The sequence below is a fragment of the Amborella trichopoda genome, chromosome 11 (assembly GCF_054954075.1).
Source record: "Amborella trichopoda isolate Santa Cruz 75 chromosome 11, AtrichopodaSantaCruz75HAP2 v2.0, whole genome shotgun sequence".
Lineage (NCBI taxonomy): Eukaryota > Viridiplantae > Streptophyta > Magnoliopsida > Amborellales > Amborellaceae > Amborella > Amborella trichopoda.
In genome coordinates this window covers 45171927-45192050 of record NC_142346.1, presented here as the reverse complement: position 1 = coordinate 45192050, position 20124 = coordinate 45171927, and the positions used below count along the sequence as shown (strand labels likewise).

Genomic DNA, 20124 nt, shown 5'->3' with positions numbered 1-20124 from the left:
AAAGTTCTCCAAAACGAGGTCCTTGGTTGGGTTCGCCCAGTGCGGCAAACTGTTGAATTTAATGATGTTTGGACTAAAAATGATGTGTAGTTGTTATTGAAGATAAGTTAGAAGCTCGTTTGGCGAGATTTGAACATGTTTAGGTTCTAAACTGATGTAATTAGGGAAGACAAGGAACTTTTCTTTTTGCTCTTTTTAAAATATTATGTCATGATTTGGAAAGATTTCACTTGGAATGTTTCTAGAAAATCAAGAGAGTGATAAGATATGTTTTATAAAAGAATAACACATTTTGAGAGATTTACTCAAGACTTGGATCCAAGTTGGCAAGTTTCTATAAACTTGGAAGTTAAATAATTTTGATCTTCCGGGAAATTTTGATTTGAAACATGGTTTTTGATGAAACTGGAGTCATTGAATTCCAACTGATTTAAAATTAAAACTGGAGGTATTGAATTCGTTTTCTGATACTGGGAACTGATTGGATCTCAAAACTTCCGATTTAGAAACTATTTTGGATCCAAAAGTCCTGGTTTTTAAGCTACGCCAACAACTCATAATATACTTTCTATTTTTGAGGTTTAGAGTGCTGAAATCATAAGATTTTGTGTCTGTAGAAATATATTCTCTCATGTCTCTAGATGCAAAAATACCCAAGAAGAAGCATAGTTGAAAAAGGAGGGTAGCCAAATTTGATAGGTCTTCCTTATTCAAGAAGTCCATTCCTTCTCCATAAAGTGTTGCTTTAAGAACAATTTAGACCGGTGAAAGTCTTTCATTCTTGAGCCATAGCTTGTTGAGTGGAGGTAGAGACCTATAAGAGCAGTCTCAGATCACAGATTTTCATAACTTTCAAACAGAGACAGAATCAAACTAGCTTTGGGGCAGACTGTAAGGAGGTCCAAGGAAGAACACAACTCGACTAGATTTTCATAGATTCCAGTTCCAATGTCTGTATTTTCTCTCTGATTTGAGTCTCTATAATACTCTATAACCTATGGATTAAAGGTACGCTTTCCGCACGTTGATTGGACATAAATAAAACAAGTTGCTTATGAGTGCTTGGAACTATTTCATACCCAGTAATAAATACAAAACATTCAATCTTGATACGATCATTGGTGAGCTTGAGTCCCCCTTATGTGTTTCTCTTAGTTGTGGAACCTATCTTCTATTCTTTATTTATTTATTTGTTTGGAACACTTCGGGTGATTCACAAGCTTGGCAAGTCTTATCTGAGAGGGCCTATTCAAGGTCTACAATAAATGAAGTCAGTAGGGAACTGTTAAGGTTGAAATGGGAAGTGATCAAGTTTATTCAATTGGAATATACTAGATTTGGTTTGTTTGAAGGTCAAGGTTCAGAAGAAGGTGTCAAGTTATCTAATTACAGGTTAGGGAAAGGTCTGAGTCAGAGGAAGCAACTGGGTTGGTGAAGTTTCGGAACGGGGTGTCATTGGGTTTGAGGTTGAGGAAAGGTTGAGTTGCATATCCGGTGTTAGGTGGGGGCGGGAATGGGGTTGGGGCTTAACATATATATAAAAAAAAAGGTTTATGCAGGAGCTTAACCGGGAAAGGATTGTTTGACGGCCAAGGTGAGCACAGGAGGGTGTTGAGGTTGATTATTGTGGGTTTGTACACCAATAATCCGGCACTTTCGACATGCGAGAATGGGTAGCTGGTTATATCACCTGCTAGTTGTGCTAGTTAAACTGTTGTCACTGATTATTAGAAATTGGGCAACTCTCAAGTGAAGTTCCAAGGCAATCTGCAGAGGAAACTGATCACATGGGTCAACTAGGTCATGCACAATCCTTACAAAACTCTAAACTAGGGATTTAGGTAATTGGAAGCCAATTCAGAGGGTCCAAGAGGATACATCCTTACTCAGACTTGAACCATTGCAAAGATGATTTAATCCTTAGAAAACGGTACAGGCTTCCCATCAATTAGGTGAAATTCGATTGGGTAATTTTTTTCGGTTTCAAAGGTATTTTGGTAATTTACAACCCTTGAGCTGTATGGTATATGAGAATGCATCTATGTATGGTATGATATATGAAAATGCATCTATATATGGTCTAGGGACTCAATGTATGGTCTGAGGTAAAAAGTCCATGATTTTAATCATGAATCAACTAAATTTCAGGTGTCTACAATGCATATTTTGGTATATTTGAGAACTGAATATCTAATTTCACTGGCCTTAGCCAATCGACAAAAAAAGCCCATTCAAGTTTCAATTGTTCCAGGAATTCATCCCTCAAAAATAGAAGGAAACTTGTTTCATTCGGGCTGGACAGCATTTCTACAAATGTGGTCCTGAAGTATAAAGCATCCAAAAGATGGAATCGAATATATGGTCTATCTAAAAATAATTGAAACCAATGTTCTAAATGTTTTCTTAATAGAATTATTAGTTCTAGTTTTTTAAAGTTATTTATTTATTCATATTCATGATTTCCATGTTAGAGATTGGATATCCTTAAAAATTAAGTAAAAAAATCCATCTCAAAATATATTTATTAAAGGGTCCGCATTTCTGCATGTGCACGCTTGGCCCACATGCTAACTGCTTCCAACGTAAAAAGGCATTCAAATGGTAATTTCTGTTTTATCTAATTATCATACAAAAGGGAGAGCATTATCGCACACTATACTGTAAAAGAGGTACCGACTTTTTTTATATGAAATTTGGGATCCACCTAAGAATCAACGAATGATTATTTTCAATAAACAGTTTTAATTTTAATTTCTTAGGTGCATTGATTTGACCATCTAAAAATTAAAATGTTTGGTATATATAAGGTGTCAACCTTAAATAATTAATATAAAATGCACCCCCAAACTCTATCGGTAGTCTAGAAATCTATTTTTGTAGCTACTTAACTCAAAGAATATTAAAGATCGAGCAGATCTCTAAGCACTTAAAAATCTTAAAAACAGATGGTCTAGACTAGAAAATGTATTACAAGATGCAATATTTTTAGGACTTTAAAGCCATTATTTTCATATTCATACATCTTGAGGTCGAAATGATTAATTGAAATTTTTTTTTTGGCGTTAGAACAATTTTGATGGTTTTTGAAGTGCACCTTATTTCTATAGTATAAGGTATTCCTTATATAAACTTTTCCAAAATTAAATGGTGTCTTTTCAATTTAAGGACATTATTTTCTTTCACACATAAACTGAGTATATAGTGAGGGTGTTCATTTTCATACTTTTGTTCGTTTATTCTTTTCTCGAGACTGGCCCTTGGTTGAATATGTTACAACTTCAATGCTATATTGATGTCCTAAAAATACCAGACGATCAGTGTTTACCTCAAGAAGGTACATAGAAAATGATCCGGTGAGAGCATAAAATTTAGGGGAAATTTCGTATGGAACTTTATTTTTTCGTATTATTTTATTATAGATCTTAATTTTGTTTTTTTTTGTCAAAGTAGTAAGAAAATCTTTAAAGATTTCACCATACCTTTTTATCTTTTATCTTTTATCTTTTATCTCCTTGACTTTTGATCATAAAAATTAGTCCCAACAATTTTTTTTATACTATTTCAACCCAAAATTTTTTCTAATGGGTGAAAAGGGAGAAAAGAGTTACAAAAGTTTTTGGGATGAAATAATATAAAAAATTTGTTGGGGCTAATTTTTACGGTAAAAAGTCAATAAGGGGTTGTTTGAAAACCTGGAAATTTATTACATGAAAATAGATTTCACGTAAATATATGAAAAAAGATTAGTCGAGATTTCCAAAAAAAAATCAATAAATCTATTACGCTTTTAACAGGTAATCGAGGAAATCTTTCACATGCTAATAAAAAAATATCGGTAATAAACCACAATAAAGGTTCATTTAAACCTCAAAACCCACGTAGCAGTAATAAACCACAATAAATATTCATTTAAACCTACGTAGCAGTAATAAACCACAATAAAGATTCATTTAAACCTAAAAAATCACATAGCAGCCTCGCAGCTAAAAACTCACAGCCTCATCTTATGCAACCCTATTGTTTATTTTTAGATATCCAATATTTATTTTTTGAGCTCTGCAATCATAGTTGTAGCTATTGTTCCAGAAAATAAATAGATTTGAATTCTCTGTTTATTTTTTTGGCTTTATTATTATTATTATTTTTGCTGATATTGTTTGCTGATAAATTCGAAATACTTGAATTTACTCACAGAGAATCGTCAAATTAGTGTGCTTGGATTTTTATTTTTATTTTTTCATAACTTTTTTAAATTAATTTACCTCTTGAATCTCCTCTAATACCCAATATAATTTCTTCTCCATTATATCTCATTTAGTCATAAAGCCTTCTAGGTTACTAGCCAAATTTCTCCTTTTTTTTTTTTTTTTAATATGCCAATGGAAATTTTCTGGAGAGAGATGATGAAAAGGTTTTCGCACAGAAAAAAAAACATAAAAAAATATAATGACTTATCCTAATAAAAGTATGTTATTCCAAAGTATTAACATCTTGAAAACATGTGATTCCAAGTCAAGATGCAAAGGCATACAAAAGGTGTGGCTAATTCTTATGCCTGATGCAATTATAAAGTTTAAGCTATATACTAATAGCGATAAAGTTTAAGCTACATACTAATAGGGATTGTACTCTCAACCATGTTTTAGGTATAAAGCCCAAAAAGAAAAACAAAAATGTTAAACCATATTTTCGGTATAAAGCCAAAAAAGAAAAAAAAAAAATGTTGGTAATGTATTTCCCATATTTATTGTGGACATAGCAAAACCGTAACAATATATTTCCTAAGTTGCATTTAAATACTACCCAAACAATAACAATCCATTTCCAAATAATGTATTACGCCAATAATATATTTCATAGAAAATATATTCCCAAGTATCCAAACGGCTTCTAAAAGAGGGCTATAAGAGATGAGGGGTACGGATTTCCTTATACCGTTTGAAAGAAAAACGAAAAGATGTCTACCATGAAATAATATGAGGAATTAGGATTCTATACGAAATTTTCCTTAAAATTTATTGCCAAAGTCTTTAAAAGCAATGGATCAGGGTGGGAATGCATCAGGTGGCACAGCACAGCCCACCCCGACCCTGAAAAGCTAGTGCGCCATAAAATATGGTTTGAGGGCTAGGCTTGACCTAGGCCAAGATAGGCTTGGCCCATTTGGTTGGGCTCGACTCCATCCTTATCTTTTCGTATTTTTTGTATTTTTTTCCTTTAATTTTTCCTAGCGCAGTCTTGCTCAGCCCAATCTTGATAGGACCTTAAGGGAATGAGGCCAGGCTAGGGCTAGGGCTTAGGGCTGGCCTGATCCGTTGCCAGCCCTACACATATACTATGATCCCTCGAGAACTTGGGAGGATTCTTTTTAATTGTAAATTTGGGAACTACTTAAGAATTGCTGGATGATTATTTAAAAAATTAAAAATTTGAATTTTCTAACAGATCCCATCATCTAAAAAATGGATGGTATATTGGATGGTATATTCAATCTTGAGGCATTATTTTTTCCAAGGGCATTTTAATACCAAAGTGTGGCTAATACTCACAGGGTTAAGGGCTCATATACCTTGAAAGTTCTAATGCATGCCCCTTAACCGCGAGACCCACTCACATGTTGTCATAAACATCTCATTTGAGACCAAACTTTGAAGATTAATCTATGAGTTAAATAGGTTACATCAGCAAAATTTGAGTTCCAAACATTAATTCTAGGTGTGGTTTTACCTGAGGGAGTAAATGCGCAGTCTACTCCCGAGGGAGTAAATTATCATTGTCGCAAAAGGGATCGATAAAGAGGCCTCTCCCTCTCTCGCTCTCTTAACAAATTTTCTGTCGGGCGATCTGCGCGGCTGCTCGTAAAGTTGAAAATTTAAACTCCAATCAGCTGCCCCAAATTCTGGTTGTTCAAACTGAGTGAGTATGCGCTCTCCATCCCATTCACCAATGCGTTGGCGATTTCCTTGAATTGCAGTGATAGTTTCTAGGGTTCGCCCCACGCTCCTTTTATCAAGGTATGCTCTCTGAATTTCCTTAGCTTCAGTAGCTTCATGTCATGACCTGAATGTGAAGAAGCAATGATTTTTTTTTTCTTGCACTTTTTTAATTGACTCTGGGGTTTTTCTTCCATTGAGATCTTTATATATTTAGGGTTTTCATTGGGTTCAATTTTTTTTTTTTTTTTTTGAGTAATGGTTCAACATTTTGTTCCAAGGCTGATATATGAATTGGTGAAAATTTTGAGTTCGGTTGGTTGAGATATTTTAGGGTTCTTTTTGCATGTGTATATTTCGAATACCTGGTCTGAAATTTCTAAGGGTTCTACAGTGGGTGGACTGATTTCCAGTGTTTTTTTTTCATCGATTGGATTGCTTTTTGTTGTAACAATGCGGAGGAACATGGGTTGCTTTCTTTTTTTCTTCAAAATTTGCTTTCTTTTGAATGGAAAAAATTTTCATGTTGAAGGATTATTTTGTTATTGTGCAAAACCGCTGTTTGTCTATCCAAGAATAAAAGGGAACCACCCAAACTTTAATTCTAGGGTTTTGGAGTTAATGGTGATCGCGTAACAGTGGGGGAAACATAAGCACGTTGCCTTTTCCTTTCATTGTTGCTTGTTTTCTGTGTTAAAACATCCTTAGAAATGAGCATTATTTGGTTTATGTGCAACAGCGCTGGATGCCTGTTCCAGAACAAGAACAAACAGTCAATATCTCTTGTTATCCCCTTTTATCTGCTGAAGAAAATCCCAACACAAGCAAACTTCCTGATACGAATAGGAAAAGTAAAACTAGCCAATAGAATATAACTCTTGACTTTTGCTTAATTTATGAAAAAAGATTGGACATTTCTACATTATATTTGCATGCTTTTGATGAGCGTTAAATTCTCATGTGTCCATTCTAGAATGAAAATAGTCAGAAGCTTCTGCTTTTCTTTCATTTCTCAGAGAAAAGAAAGATTCAAAACAGAAAAGTGATTTTTGTTTTGATTTACAACAGGAGTTTTCTTGAGCAAAATGCATGTCATTTTATTCAATATAAACGAAATTTTAAGTGAAATGCCTGAAATTTTATTCAACATAAAAGAGATCACTTTAGTATTCGATTTTGTATTTTCTTCCATGCTAAGGATACAGATTTTGCTAAGTACACCCAGATATCCAGACCACCTGGATGTGCTTCTCATACCTGAGGCACTCGAAGGAAAAACAGAGAGAATGCTATTTGAGATTGGTTAGAGAGAGAGAGAGAGAGTGCCCGAAGGAAAAACAGAGAGTGCTTTTTAAAGGGAGAGAGGATTGGTTCAATAGAGAGAGAATGCTTGAAGAGAGAGAGAGGGGGGGATAGGTTTTATAGAGAGAACACCCCACAGATCACCTCATTTTTTAAGAGAGAGGGGGCACTGCTTCAATGGAGAGAATGATTGAAAAGAGAGAGAAGAACAAAACACACACACTGCAACAAAGACGTACGCACCATAATCTCTTTGTTCTCTCTCTCTAACACGCACAAAAACAAACATATATAACATAAACTCGCTCTCTCACATCACACACACAGGGCTCAACAAACATGAGCACACGTGCACACACATGGAAGTCACGATGGGCAACTTGGACAATGCGCTAGGTGCCTAAGCCACCTGGTAGACCACCACCGAGGGTGGCCTGCATTGGCCTAGGTGCAGCGCTGAAGCACTTTGGTGCGCTTCCCAGGCCATCCAAGGTGGATGCCTTCTAATACACTGAGTGTACCATACTCAGTTGTTCATGTTTCATGGTACACTACCAAAGCATCCACTGTCCATTCTGATAACAGATGATACAGATTAATTGTAGTTCTTATGATGGATTTCACCCTGGCTGTACCTTCGATCGTTATTCATAGATGTTGGATGCCCCTATTGTGTATGGCATATCATTTCCATTTGAAAATTAATGGTTGCAATTAAATTAATTCCATGAGATATTGATTAATTTGAAATTTCACTTCCTTGGCATGTGGCATGGTTTTTCATTTCATGATTTGCTCATTTCTTTCTTGGATCATTCATTTCTTTGACAAATTATCTTTCTCTTATTTATGAGGTCTTGGGTTGTGGGCAGGTCCCAATTAATAATCATGTCTATGATGCTATTGAAATGTATTTGGGATAGATATTGAATAGGATTAAATTGGTTGGAACAAATTCCCTGTCTGGAATCCAAATGAAGCGTAAGAGGCGACATAGAGCCGGTGATGGCAAAGGAAAGGAAAAGAAACTTTCAAAGATCTCAAAAGAACAAGTCTTGCCTGTCGATGAAATGGTCGGTGATGACATGGATCAGAATGGGAGTGGCATCCGAGAAGAAGGTTCTCTGAGTTCTAAAATGGAAATAGAATCCCCTTCTTGTGGAGAGAGCAAACCAGACAAACCTGCTAACACAGATGCTGAGGAATCACAGGATAAGCCGGTTAGGCAATCGGGACATGCGCGTTTGAGAGTGAAGGTCAAATCCTCAAAGTCTTATACACATTCTCACACTTCTCTTGAGATGCAAAACCAAAGTGACACAGATAAGAGCTACGCATCTTTGAGTTTAGATAAACATAATCGAAGGGACATGGATAAGGTAAACCCATCATGGGGATTAGATAAACAAAACCAAAGTGGCACAAATAAAAGCAACCCATCTCGGGGCTTTGAGAAACACTTTGAAGCTCTTGAAAAATCAGAGGAAAATACCAACTTGCCAAATGATGTAGGGAAAAACAACTTGGAAAAGCCTTCAAGGAAAGCAGGGAGCATCAAAATAAAGTCATCGAGGAAGTTGGGTCCCCCAAGTGGAAATCTTCTAGACAAAGATATTGATATAGCATTTAGTCCTCAATCACAGTCTGTTAGTGAAAATACAGAGCCATTTGATTCATCTATGCCTGGAGAATTGTGTCAAAGTGAAAGAATGCAAACCATGGAGAGGCATAAGGATCATAGCTACAACCAAAAGGAACTTGGTGTTGCACTAGCGGTAGGTCCACAAACATCATGGGCTCCTCTCGTTGTTCCTGTTTTAGTTGATAACTTCCATGTTATTTGTATAGTTTTTGAATTCTCATTTCATTTTCTTTTCTTTGAATTATTCACTTTGCCAACCAGTTGTCCATGGTCACTTCTTTTGACCTATACGTTTTCTCTCTTATTCGACTATTATTTCTGAATTCTTAGGTATTAAAAAAAGTCATGAAAATGGAAGCAGCAGAGCCCTTTAATATTCCTGTGAATGCAGAGGCCTTGGGAATCCCTGTGAGTATGCCTTTTTGGAGCACAAATTAGAATATGTAGTCATTATATTTTCTTCTTGAGTTTTTTTTGTACACATCATCTAAGTACAAATGATATGCATTTTGCAAATAATTCTTTAAGGTTGTTTTTTTTTTAAAGAAATTTGTTCATTTCCTTCTTTAATGTTTTGGCATGTATAGGTCGACTTGTTTTCAGATGACTTGTACAGGTGTACTGGATTAGTGGTCTAAGTGATTCTAATTTCGAGAAGCGAATTATGGGAGTAATAGAGTTGTAATGTGGACTACGAAATCCGAATGTCATAATTATGTTCCTGTTTGAGAATGTACTATCTTTCAAATAGTTACTATTTACCTTTAGATGGTTTAATGGTAGTGTAGTTTTTTGTTTGTACCAGGATTATTTTGATGTTATAAAGACTCCCATGGACTTTGGCACAATATGCGACAGTCTCGAACAGGGGACTAAGTACATGAATTCGCAAGATGTTTTTAAAGATGTGCAGATTATTTGGGATAACTGCTATAGATACAACAGTAAGGGTGATTATATATTGGATCTCATGAAACGAGTGAAAAAGAGTTTCACAAAATACTGGGCGGCAGCTGGGTTGTCTTGTGAACGGACAAAGAGGGTTACTGGTGAGCTTTTCATACCTGATTGAGTTTGATTTATGAAAAGTTAGTGTTCTATAGATTTCTACATTCATATTAAGGAAAATATTTCAGATTTCCCGTTTTTTTAAACAGTTGGATTCCTTAAGAAAGAAATGTCTTTTCAACTACTTCATACTTAGTCAAGGTTTGCATTTGGAGCATGCTAGAAGGGCATATCATTTATTCATTGTATTAGGGTATGTTTAATGCGTTACAGACCACATAAGATGTGTATTGACTAACATTTGGCTTTTCTTGGATAAGCTCAAAAGAGAGACGAGAAAATGATAAAAAAGGATTCCCGAGGAGCTGAAATATTTGTGGTTACTAGAAATCCCAAAATCCGAATTTTCTCAAATTGGGCCCATGTTGGGCAACATATCTGCCTCAATGCATAGTTTCCATCGGAGTGTAAATTTTTTAAAAACATGCAAATGGAAGACATGAGATACCCTATTTCAGTAAAATTTCCCCAAGTGTCTAAGGGATCTAGGAGTCCATTTTTAGCTATGGCAAAACTTCTTGTACAGCATTTTACTGCTCCAATATTGCCTCTGTGACCTTCCCCTCTGCCTTTCCAATTTTAGTGAGCTTAGAAGCGAGGACTCCTCGTCCCATTTCACTTCCCCATGTTACTAAATTTGATTCGATGAATTTCAAGTTAAGGATTCCTGGGATGAGGCCAATTGATAAATTTGAGAATAAATGGGATGAATTTTATATTGTTGTCTAGGCCCTTTGGCGATATAATGACTGGTAGTGGTGGAGGCAGTGGCTTTACTCCATGGTTTGGGGGTGTTTTTTGGTCATTTTTTCCTCTCAATAGAGGGGACTGCATCAAGGGAAAGCATACTATAATCCAATAAACTTCGGTATCCTTGGAAATTGTTGGGCTCATTACTGTCTTATGAGATAGAGAGAGAATGAAACCCACCAGAAAGAGACAATGACCCCGAATCAGTCCTATTAAATATCAGAGAGATATCCAATGCCTTTGGCACTTCATATGCATTATTATTATATTTCTTAACATTCAGCAGGGGCCCACCTTCTTGGACTTGAGCTTATTGTATGTCCCCAATGGAAACCTCTGTGCCATTACTATGTCACCCACCTTGAAAATTTTCTTTCTTCAAAGCTCACTTGTAGCTTCTCAATATTTTGTACTACTTTCTTCAATTTTCTTCTTAATTTGGGCTCGCAAATCCCATATATGCTCAACAAAAACATTGGCATCATCACTAACCTTACTTTGTATCACTAAAAGCAATTGGTAAAGCACATAATTAAGAGTTTACTTATTAACAATCTCATTCCATTGACTGATTCACCAAACTATTATAAGAAAATTCAACTTGGGGTAAAGCAAGGCTTCACAGACCTATGTAATCGCCAATAATATTCGTTACCAAGGCTCGTATTTACCACTTTAGTTTGCTCATCTGTATGAGGGTTATAAGCACTAGTAAATTGAAGCTTGATTCCAAGCACTTCCACAAAGTGCATCAAAAATGATTCAAGGACTTTTTATCTCACTCAGATATATTGGACTTAGGGACACCCTGTACTCTCACCGTATCATTAAAGGAGATATTGGAAATTTGTGTGGCATCTATATATTTCATACAAGGAATAAAATGTCCCATTTTGAAAAATTGATCAAAAACAACAAAATTAGTCCATACCACGTGTGGTATGTGAGTGTCCAAGTATGAAGTCTATAGAGATATCAACCCATGAAGCATCTAGAGCAGGGAGGGAGTACAAAGACCCATATTTTGTATGTGACCTTTAGATATTTGGCAAAGTGCTACAAATTTATCAACATCCTTGTGAATGCGCAGCAAAAAATGAAGGTTCACTTTTTCCATGTCATGGTCCATCATTTTATTGGAATGTGATGATCCCACTCATTCAATATTATTAGATGGACCAAGAGTTTCTCTCCATATGGTGGTTGGTGAACCTCTAAAGGTGACTTGGGGCCAATATTTTAATTCTTGATTAAAAATGGCCATGTTCAAAGGGAGTCAATGCATTGGAGTTTTAAATCGGAAAAAGTAACATGAATTTCTTTAGGAGTATGAGGTCCCTCACTTCAGAATCACATGTGAGATGGGTTGTCTTTGGTGGTTGAAGTAGTTGAGGTCTTTTCTCCTTGTTTCATGCAATTTTCTTTTGTATGCCACTTCTTAATTAAAATTTTAACATGCATGTAGTTGGTTCTGAAACTCTTTTCACGCTTGGGATAACTGCATTGTTTTAAAATGCGGCCGCATAATGCATTACATGGCCGCATAGTGTGTTTTACAGCCTGGAGCACGTCACTGCAGGCCACATATGGAGAAAAATATGATGCATCCGTGTTTGCGGCCGCATCACCTGCATTGAAGTTTCTTTGGGTTGTTTGTAAATTCATCATTTCCTAATGCTTTCTTTTTGGGGCAATGTCTTCATTATCTTCAAGTAACAACAATCTGGTAGGGAAATATACTAAACTCAAAAACCCTAAGGATTGAAGTTGTGCTAGTTGTATTTTATGTGGGGATACTTATGCGGGGGTTATTTCCAGCAAAAGGAACACCTAGCTGGTATTGCTAGGAATGTTAAAGCATGCCCATAAGTAACCGATGAAATTGGAGGAGAGATTAGGGCATACATAGATAGCCAAGAAAGGCAAAAGAAAAGAAGAAAATGAGAATAAAGGAATTTATAGAAGAAATTCAAGAAATCTGATTGAGGGTTGAGAGTTGATTATCTTTGCCTTTTATATATCATAAACTCTTTGTCTTTGCCTCTTTGGCTTTTAAACTTTAAAATTTTGAATTTTGGATATTTTATATGAGATGGAATGGATTGCTTTGTTTTACATTTTAATTGTATCAGACATTTGAGTTATTAAAGATTAGAAGTTAGAGCAACAAACTCTATTACTCTATCAAGCTATCAGGGAACTCAAAAGTCTTAGACAACTAATATAGATATTGAAGAAATAAAAATACCTAGCATCACATAAATCACATTTCAGTTTTTTTACACATTATTATATTCTTGGTATTTTTAAAATATTTTAAAGTTATTGACCGCATTAGAGGTGATGCACACTCATCGGGACCACATCGAGCCGCATTGCTGCATCAGGTTTTCATCCTTCATTTTAAAACACTGGATACCTGAAATTCCCCTTGCTTGGGAATGTCTGGATGGCTTAATGGGTTTACTAAATCCACATGGTATGAATGAAAGAGAGGTGCTTGGATAAAGACACACATGATATAGTCTCTTTTCTACAACTGTGCTTGGATAGGGTTTAGAGCATGAACATAATAGAGGAGCCTGGACAGTAGTTAAACTATGAACATAATGGGGGAGGTTGAGCATTGACCCAAGTTATGTATCTGAAAGCTCTCACTTTCTATAACACCGTTATTCTCTTCTCCTTGTGTTTATTTTCAAAAGTCTATGCTGTAGTACTTAAGTTCTAAATGTATGCTTGTCTCCCTGATTTACATGATTTTATGAGCTGATGATTGGGAGCAATGTCTTTTATCCGTTAATTAGACTTCTGCCCTTCTCTGGAACTTTTGCACACGAACTCTCTACTACAGTTTTTATTTTTTATTTGTGGTTTTCTTTCTGCTTTTTGCATTGTAAAATTATTATCGATACCTTTGATGACCTTTATTGTGGGATCAACTACTTTACTATGAAACATATTTGCAGTCACCCTGCTAGTGTGAATAAAATGGATTCCTCTTATTACTTTTATTGTGGGATCAGCTACTTTACTTCGTTTGCTGTATACGAGAATAAGATGGATTCCTCTGACAATGCAGATTCTTCACTCGATCGAGGATATAGTGCAATGGAAGTTTCACACCAAGAAGACGAAAATGGATTTGACAAAATTTCTGAAGAGAATGAGAGCAAAAAGACTGATATATTGGGTACCAAGCCACTGCCTGTTAGAAGTTTGAATAGAAATACGAGTAGTATGGAAATGTTTGATATCTTAATGAGGTTCCTTTAACTGTGTCAACAAATGGTTTATATGCTATTAAGCAATTTTTTATGCTACTAAAAAATGGTTTAGGTTTCCTTATCTTATCCATTACCTTAAGTCCTTTCTTTTGTCTCTTCTTTTTCCCATCCCTACTTCTATCCCATCTATTGGAGAATATACATATCTTTTTCTTGATTATGCTACTTTTATAGAAATTTATCTAGATCTTGTTTCTCTTCATTTTCTTATGTTTTTCTTGAACACTACCGAGTGTAGGTGATTGTCCATCCAGTGTTGAGGATGTGGGTCCATCGAGTAAGGAAAAAACACAGCTGAAAGGGAATTCATCAAAATCAAAAGCACGTCGTCGTTATGGGTAAATTTCTATTAGGAGCAGCAACCTCATCTCCATGGAGGACGGGTTCCATTTGTTCCAATTTTTCTCTGCTACAAGATACTTTTTTTTTTATCTTTTTGTATACATGTTCAAGGTAATAGCGTTCAATAAAAAGTGCCTATTAGTATATTTATCCACATTGAAATTGATGGAAATCTTGTCATTATAATTTAAATAACAAAAACCCACAATTTCCAAATATATTTCGGTTTGCCATTTATGCTGTTATGAAATAATTACATGGGAAGAGCCAGTGTTATTAAATTGGGATGTGGACTTGATGGGCCAAGGGCTTCCAATGCGCTATGTGGCTTGGTACATTCCCATTGGAGGCGCATCAACTCACTATGCGGTAACCGAGGCAATAAATTTTTAAAAAATTAAGAAATTATAAACAGTATAAGAATACAAAGAGTAACATGAATTTGTGATGCACGTTATAATAGTATAAGAATACAAAGAGTAACACGAATTTGTGATGCACGTTATAACAGCATAAGAATACAAAGAGTAACATGAATTTGTGATGCACGTTATAGTAAGTTGCTGTCTTAGTTGCTGATAGTGTAACCAAGAGTAATAGAGTTAGTTACATCTATTCTCTAACTGTCTAATGCAATTAGTGTGTAAGATAAATGAATCCATCCCATATTCCCATCCGTTAAATTAACTAACCATTCCATATTCCCATCCATTAAATTAAATAAGACAAAAGAATATGTTCTACCAAGCGAACAACAGAGCACTTGAGAATTACATTAACATCTAGCGACTAAGTACTATACACTATAAGGTCATATAGCTAAAACGAAATATCAAATACTAAAGTATAATTGTCTAAAAGTCTGTAATGTAGATACATAATAAAGTCGTGCATTTCCTTCAAAATAATGATAAATTGAAGTACAAGCTTTCGCCAAAAGAATCCTGAAGTGAACTTTCGCCTAAAGAATCCCTAAAGTTTGTTGAAATCTTCGGATTCGATAAAATATTTGGTTCAAAATTTCTGTACTTCAATACCCTCATAATTATCAAAAAAATAGGTTAAAAGGAGTTTTGCGAGGTACAGACCCCTCCCATACCCTTTTCCCTTCCTCTTTCTTGGGAAAAGACTATAAAACCCCAGCTCATGGGCATTTTGTGCCCATGATTAGTTGCCCGCATATGCGAGTGCATATTCTGGGCGATGTGCCTGCATATGCAGTTGATGTGCCACATTTACTGTTGGATCATGATATCCCCCATATGGGGGTGTAGGCAGCGTGTCCAAGGGCACATCCACATTGATGCGGCCATATAATGCATTATACAGCTGCATTTAACAACTACGTGAGCTACTTTTGATCATGACAGTTAAGAAATTGGAGAAATATATGAAAAAGTTCAATAAAATGATGGACTGTGATGGAGAGGGGGATCCATCAGAGCATGGTGTGACCCAAAGTATAGTTCCTATGTTTTCTTAATCAGTCCATTTCATCAGGCAGTGATTTTAGCTATGGGTTTCATAGTCCATTGTGCTGTGGCATACTTTCCTATAAGAGTAGATGTTCATCTTTGCTCTTACTTTTCTATTTTCTTGTGTTCCATTGGTTGGGGTGCAGAATCAGCCATCACAAAGTAGATTGCTTATGTGCTGTTTGTGTTATGAAGCGTCGTCGACAGGAACGTGAGGGAAATCGTCAATCTGCGGTCCCTGGAACTCCTGATCATCTGCCCGAAGAGTCCAACAAAGTGGTTTGTTCCTACTTTTCTTTGTATCACAATGATGTCAAGAAAAACCAAAGAAAAGTATTTCATCTTCTTTTTAGCAATGCAACTAAAATTTGTTGAAATATTGGAAGATTATGCAATTTACACTGAAGGGAAAGGATCCTATAATCCGGAGGACTTTTGGATATTGAAGTTTATGTGTTTACTTTGAAATGATGGATGTAGAAAGAGTTGGATGGGCCACAATGGGGTGACTGCCCCAGTTTTTAGATCCCACTCTTGCTCAATCGATGTTTATAATGTCATCAAAGATACTGATGACTTCAATGAGCAGTATTCCTATTCCATTTGATAGCAGTACACTTTCCTCTAACAATAAATTTTAATCCAGCCTGTACTTATGCATTAATAGCTATCTAAAACGTGGTGAATATGTTTTTAACAAATTAGCCTGGTAATTGCATTTTATTTCTTATTAAAAAAAAAATAATTGCATTTTATTTCTTATTGATAATAATTTGTCTAATAGATCATGTTGAACTCCTAGTTCCAGTAAATGGAAACCCTCTTTACCAAAATGTCAAAGAAAAAGCAATTGTTTTGAGCTCAAAAATCTTTGAGGCATGCAACCTTTTGTAAAAGGGAAAAGTTTATATAGAGCCGAGGCTCTAAACAATCAACTTTGAGCCTACCTCTAAAATTTCACTAGAAGAGGTTGTTTTGATGCCCATATATCTTCAAATTGATCATCTCGACATCAAGATGCATGGACATGAGAAAAAAATGGATTTCAAGTTTTGGAAATAGTGTATTTTGTGACTCAATTTTGGACCGTCAATTTTCAAGATTTTCAAGTTTTCATAAATCTATCGATCTACGCTGTTTTTGAAGCTTTAAATTTTATAAATAAATATGAAAATATATTTTAAGGCTTTCAGAAAGATTTCCAATAATGAAACCACATTTCTCGATACTATTTGAAGGTAGGCTCTAATTTGATTGTTTACAGCCTAGGCTCTATACAAACTGCAGCCTTTGTAAAATAGATGCTAATATATTCAGATTAAAGGTCCTGAGTTATGTTTGTTAACTTATTTAATTATAACTTTCAGTGTAATTAACCAAGTTAAGCCGCTTCAGAAAATAAATGGAACCCAACTTGTATTTGTCAAACTATACAATACAAAATAAAAAAAACCAAAGAGGAAAAGGAAATGAAGCCCTGTCATTATAACCAATCTTTTTTGTACTCCTACTTTCTTTTGACAGAAAATCAAGTCTTTGGATAAGCAAAGCTTTGAGAAGGCATCATCAAACATAGAAAACTCGTTGGATCATGAATTAGATGCCGAACAAGAAGTGAAAATTGAGTCGTCCAAGCGCAAAGAAGAGGAAGACCTACAAAAGAATCAGGGGTTGCATAAGAATTATGACCAAGTGGATTCACCTAAGCAGTTACGACTTGAAAAAGTTCAACAAGAATTTATACAGCAGAGCCTACCTGAAAGGCAAGAGGATTCGGATCATCAACTATGCATCAGAACTGTGCAGCAAGCAGAAGCAGCAGCTGTTGCAGTAGAACAGAGAGAGAAGCAACAAGAGGTAGGGATCAATTTGATTGCATTACTGTGTTTTGATATTTACTCTTGGTTGTTCAGTTGCTCCAAAATATAGTGTAATGTAACTCCCTTTCTCTGAAAAGTATTATGGGGAAAGTATTATGGGGAAATGCCACATTTTCGACGATGGATATTTTCCTTAACAGTCACACAGAAACCTGTGAGATCAGACCCCACCAACTTCTCCCGCCCCACCCCAAAGGGGCTTCGCAAAATCCCAATTTTCAAAATCCATAGAAACGATGGATTGAGAATCAAACTATGCTGATCTATCCTCTTGACCTCTATCGAATCATGCAAAAAATGAATTTGGAGCCCTTGACAGGCTTCATCTTTATCCCAATATCTGATCTGGACCGTCCATTTCAATGTACCCTCCATCAATCAGATTTATGCCATTTTAGGAGCTCCAAGTCTAGGTTTTTAGGATGGATATGCATTTGCCTGGGTTGTTACTTTCGGTTTTGGATCCTCAATCCATGGAGAAATGGGCTTTTAGGGCATGCTTCAGTGTACCGATGCAGCTCTGCGTCCTTTCCTTATATCTCCAGTTTTCCCTTCTCTTACAAATTATTTCTGCAAATGGAAAGGGTGCTTAAAAAGAATATTAATTTTCTAGTTGAAGTTGTAAATTTAAAGTGAATTTTGAGAAATAATTTAATAACACTACCTCCAGTATTACTACTACCACACGCCACCTCCACTAACTACTGCTATTAATACTAATAGTAGCGATGATGATGATAGTTCTCTCTCCTTTTTTCAGGAAGTTCCTAAGAGCTCGTCAAATCACTTAGATTGGCAACATGTGAGCTCCTTTTTCACTGTAAATCCTAAGATTCTCCACATGGGTGGGCTTCTCTTCTCTAGGGACCCAAAGTCTGTATGGAACGGTCCCCACTCTCTGGTGCCCCGCCAGGCAGCAGCCTCCGGAAGTGCCATACATGCTGCCATTGCCAAGTTCATGGAATAGCAGAGTATGGAACGTAACCAATCCCATGCTCTATAAATTACTATAGTTTGTGCCTTGATTCATAAAGGAAAGGAGGACGATAACTACAAAATGGATGCCTAAAAACAATGCACGGATGGGGGGTATTGGCTTTTCGCTCTTTCTCTAGTGATCATTGTGGGGTTTCTGGATGGTTTTCTGCAGGGAGGTTATTGGAACTTGTGCCATTTCAGCATGATATTACTTGTATACAATGGTTTAAAAAACGGATCGGTGATTCGGATCGGGCTTCCAAAAAACCGATCCGGATCGGCGAATCGGCGATCCGGATCGGGAATCGGAAGGTCATAATAAAGCTTAAAAAAAATTCGAAAAAATTATTAAAATTCATTATAAATATTGTTTTTTAGGAATTCAATAAAAAATGAGGGTACTCCATTAAGAATTTTCATGTTTTTGAATGAATATGCGAATATTGATATGTTCTTTCCCTGCATGAACCGCCATTCAGCATTTAATTTACAGTATTTCGTGCTCATCCCTACACTGTTGCTGTTGGGACTCGATATGTGAATAATATGGCTGGGATAGGGTGGTCTTAGAATCATCATCTCTCTCATTTTCTCTTTGAATAATATGGATTAAAAAAAAAAAAAACAAATTTTCAAAAAAATCGATCATGGATTAAAAAAAAAATCACAAATTTTCAAAAAGTTCTATCGTGGATTACAAAAAAAAATTCGATCATGGATTAAAAAAAAAAAATCACAAATTTTCAAAAAATTCAATCATGGATTACATAAAATTCGATCATGGATTACATAAAATTCTATCGTGGATTACATAAAATTCGATCATGGATTACATAAAATTCGATCATGGATTACAAAAAAAAACAAACAAAAAAAAACAAAAAAAAAAACAAAAAATTCAATCGTAGATTACAATAAAAGAAAAAAACAGTTCGATCATGGTTTACAAAAAATTCAATCATGGATTACAAAAAACTCTATCATGGGTTACAAAAAAAGCAAAAAACAAAAAATTCAATCATGGATTACAAAAAAAAAAAACAAACATTTCGATCATGGATTACAAAAAAAAAACAAACATTTCGATCATGTATTACAAAACATTCGATCATGGATTACAAAAAATTCTATCATGGGTTACAAAAAAAAAAGAAAAAAGAAAAAACAAAAAAATCGATCATGGATTACAAGAAAAGAAAACAAACATTTCGATCATGGATTATAAAAAATTCTATTATGGGTTACAAAAAACCAAAAAATTCGATCATGGATTACAAAAAAAAAAAAACAATTCGATCATGGATTACAAAAAAATCGATCAAGTATTACAAAAAAATCTATCATGGATTACAAAAAAAAAAAAAAAAAAAAAAAAAAAAAAAAAAAAAAAAAAAAACCCGTACGGATTCGCCGATTCACTGTTCGGACTGGCCGACTCCGTACAGTGAATCGGCGATTCACTGTACA

At 35.4% G+C, this 20124-nt stretch overlaps 1 protein-coding gene across 2 annotated transcripts; it reads left to right on the top strand.

Moving 5' to 3' along the window:
- Positions 1-5821: 5821 nt before the first annotated feature.
- On the top strand, positions 5822-19861 carry LOC18448431 (DNA-binding bromodomain-containing protein). 2 transcript variants are annotated; one of them, XM_006858492.3, is made up of 9 exons: positions 5822-6014; positions 8108-9010; positions 9208-9285; positions 9683-9926; positions 13778-13888; positions 14221-14320; positions 15946-16078; positions 17324-17656; positions 18440-19861. In XM_006858492.3, exons 2-9 carry the CDS (start codon positions 8210-8212, stop codon positions 18644-18646), a joined length of 2007 nt encoding a protein of 668 aa, XP_006858554.1. In that variant the 5' UTR covers positions 5822-6014; positions 8108-8209; the 3' UTR covers positions 18647-19861. The 2 variants fall into 2 exon arrangements, with proteins under 2 accessions (XP_006858554.1, XP_088707016.1); XM_088850890.1 differs by lacking the exon at positions 18440-19861 and having other exon boundaries at positions 15995-16078; positions 17324-17440.
- Positions 19862-20124: the final 263 nt, after the last annotated feature.

What these genes read in the sequence shown, in the direction of transcription:
- LOC18448431 (XM_006858492.3), top strand. Translation starts at nt 8,210, where the DNA reads ATGAAGCGTAAGAGGCGACATAGAGCCGGTGATGGCAAAGGAAAGGAA. An exon ending in AACTTGGTGTTGCACTAGCG is followed by an intron (nt 9,011 to 9,207) that starts GTAGGTCCACAA and finishes CTGAATTCTTAG; the next exon opens with GTATTAAAAAAAGTCATGAA. An exon ending in CCGAAGAGTCCAACAAAGTG is followed by an intron (nt 16,079 to 17,323) that starts GTTTGTTCCTAC and finishes TTCTTTTGACAG; the next exon opens with AAAATCAAGTCTTTGGATAA.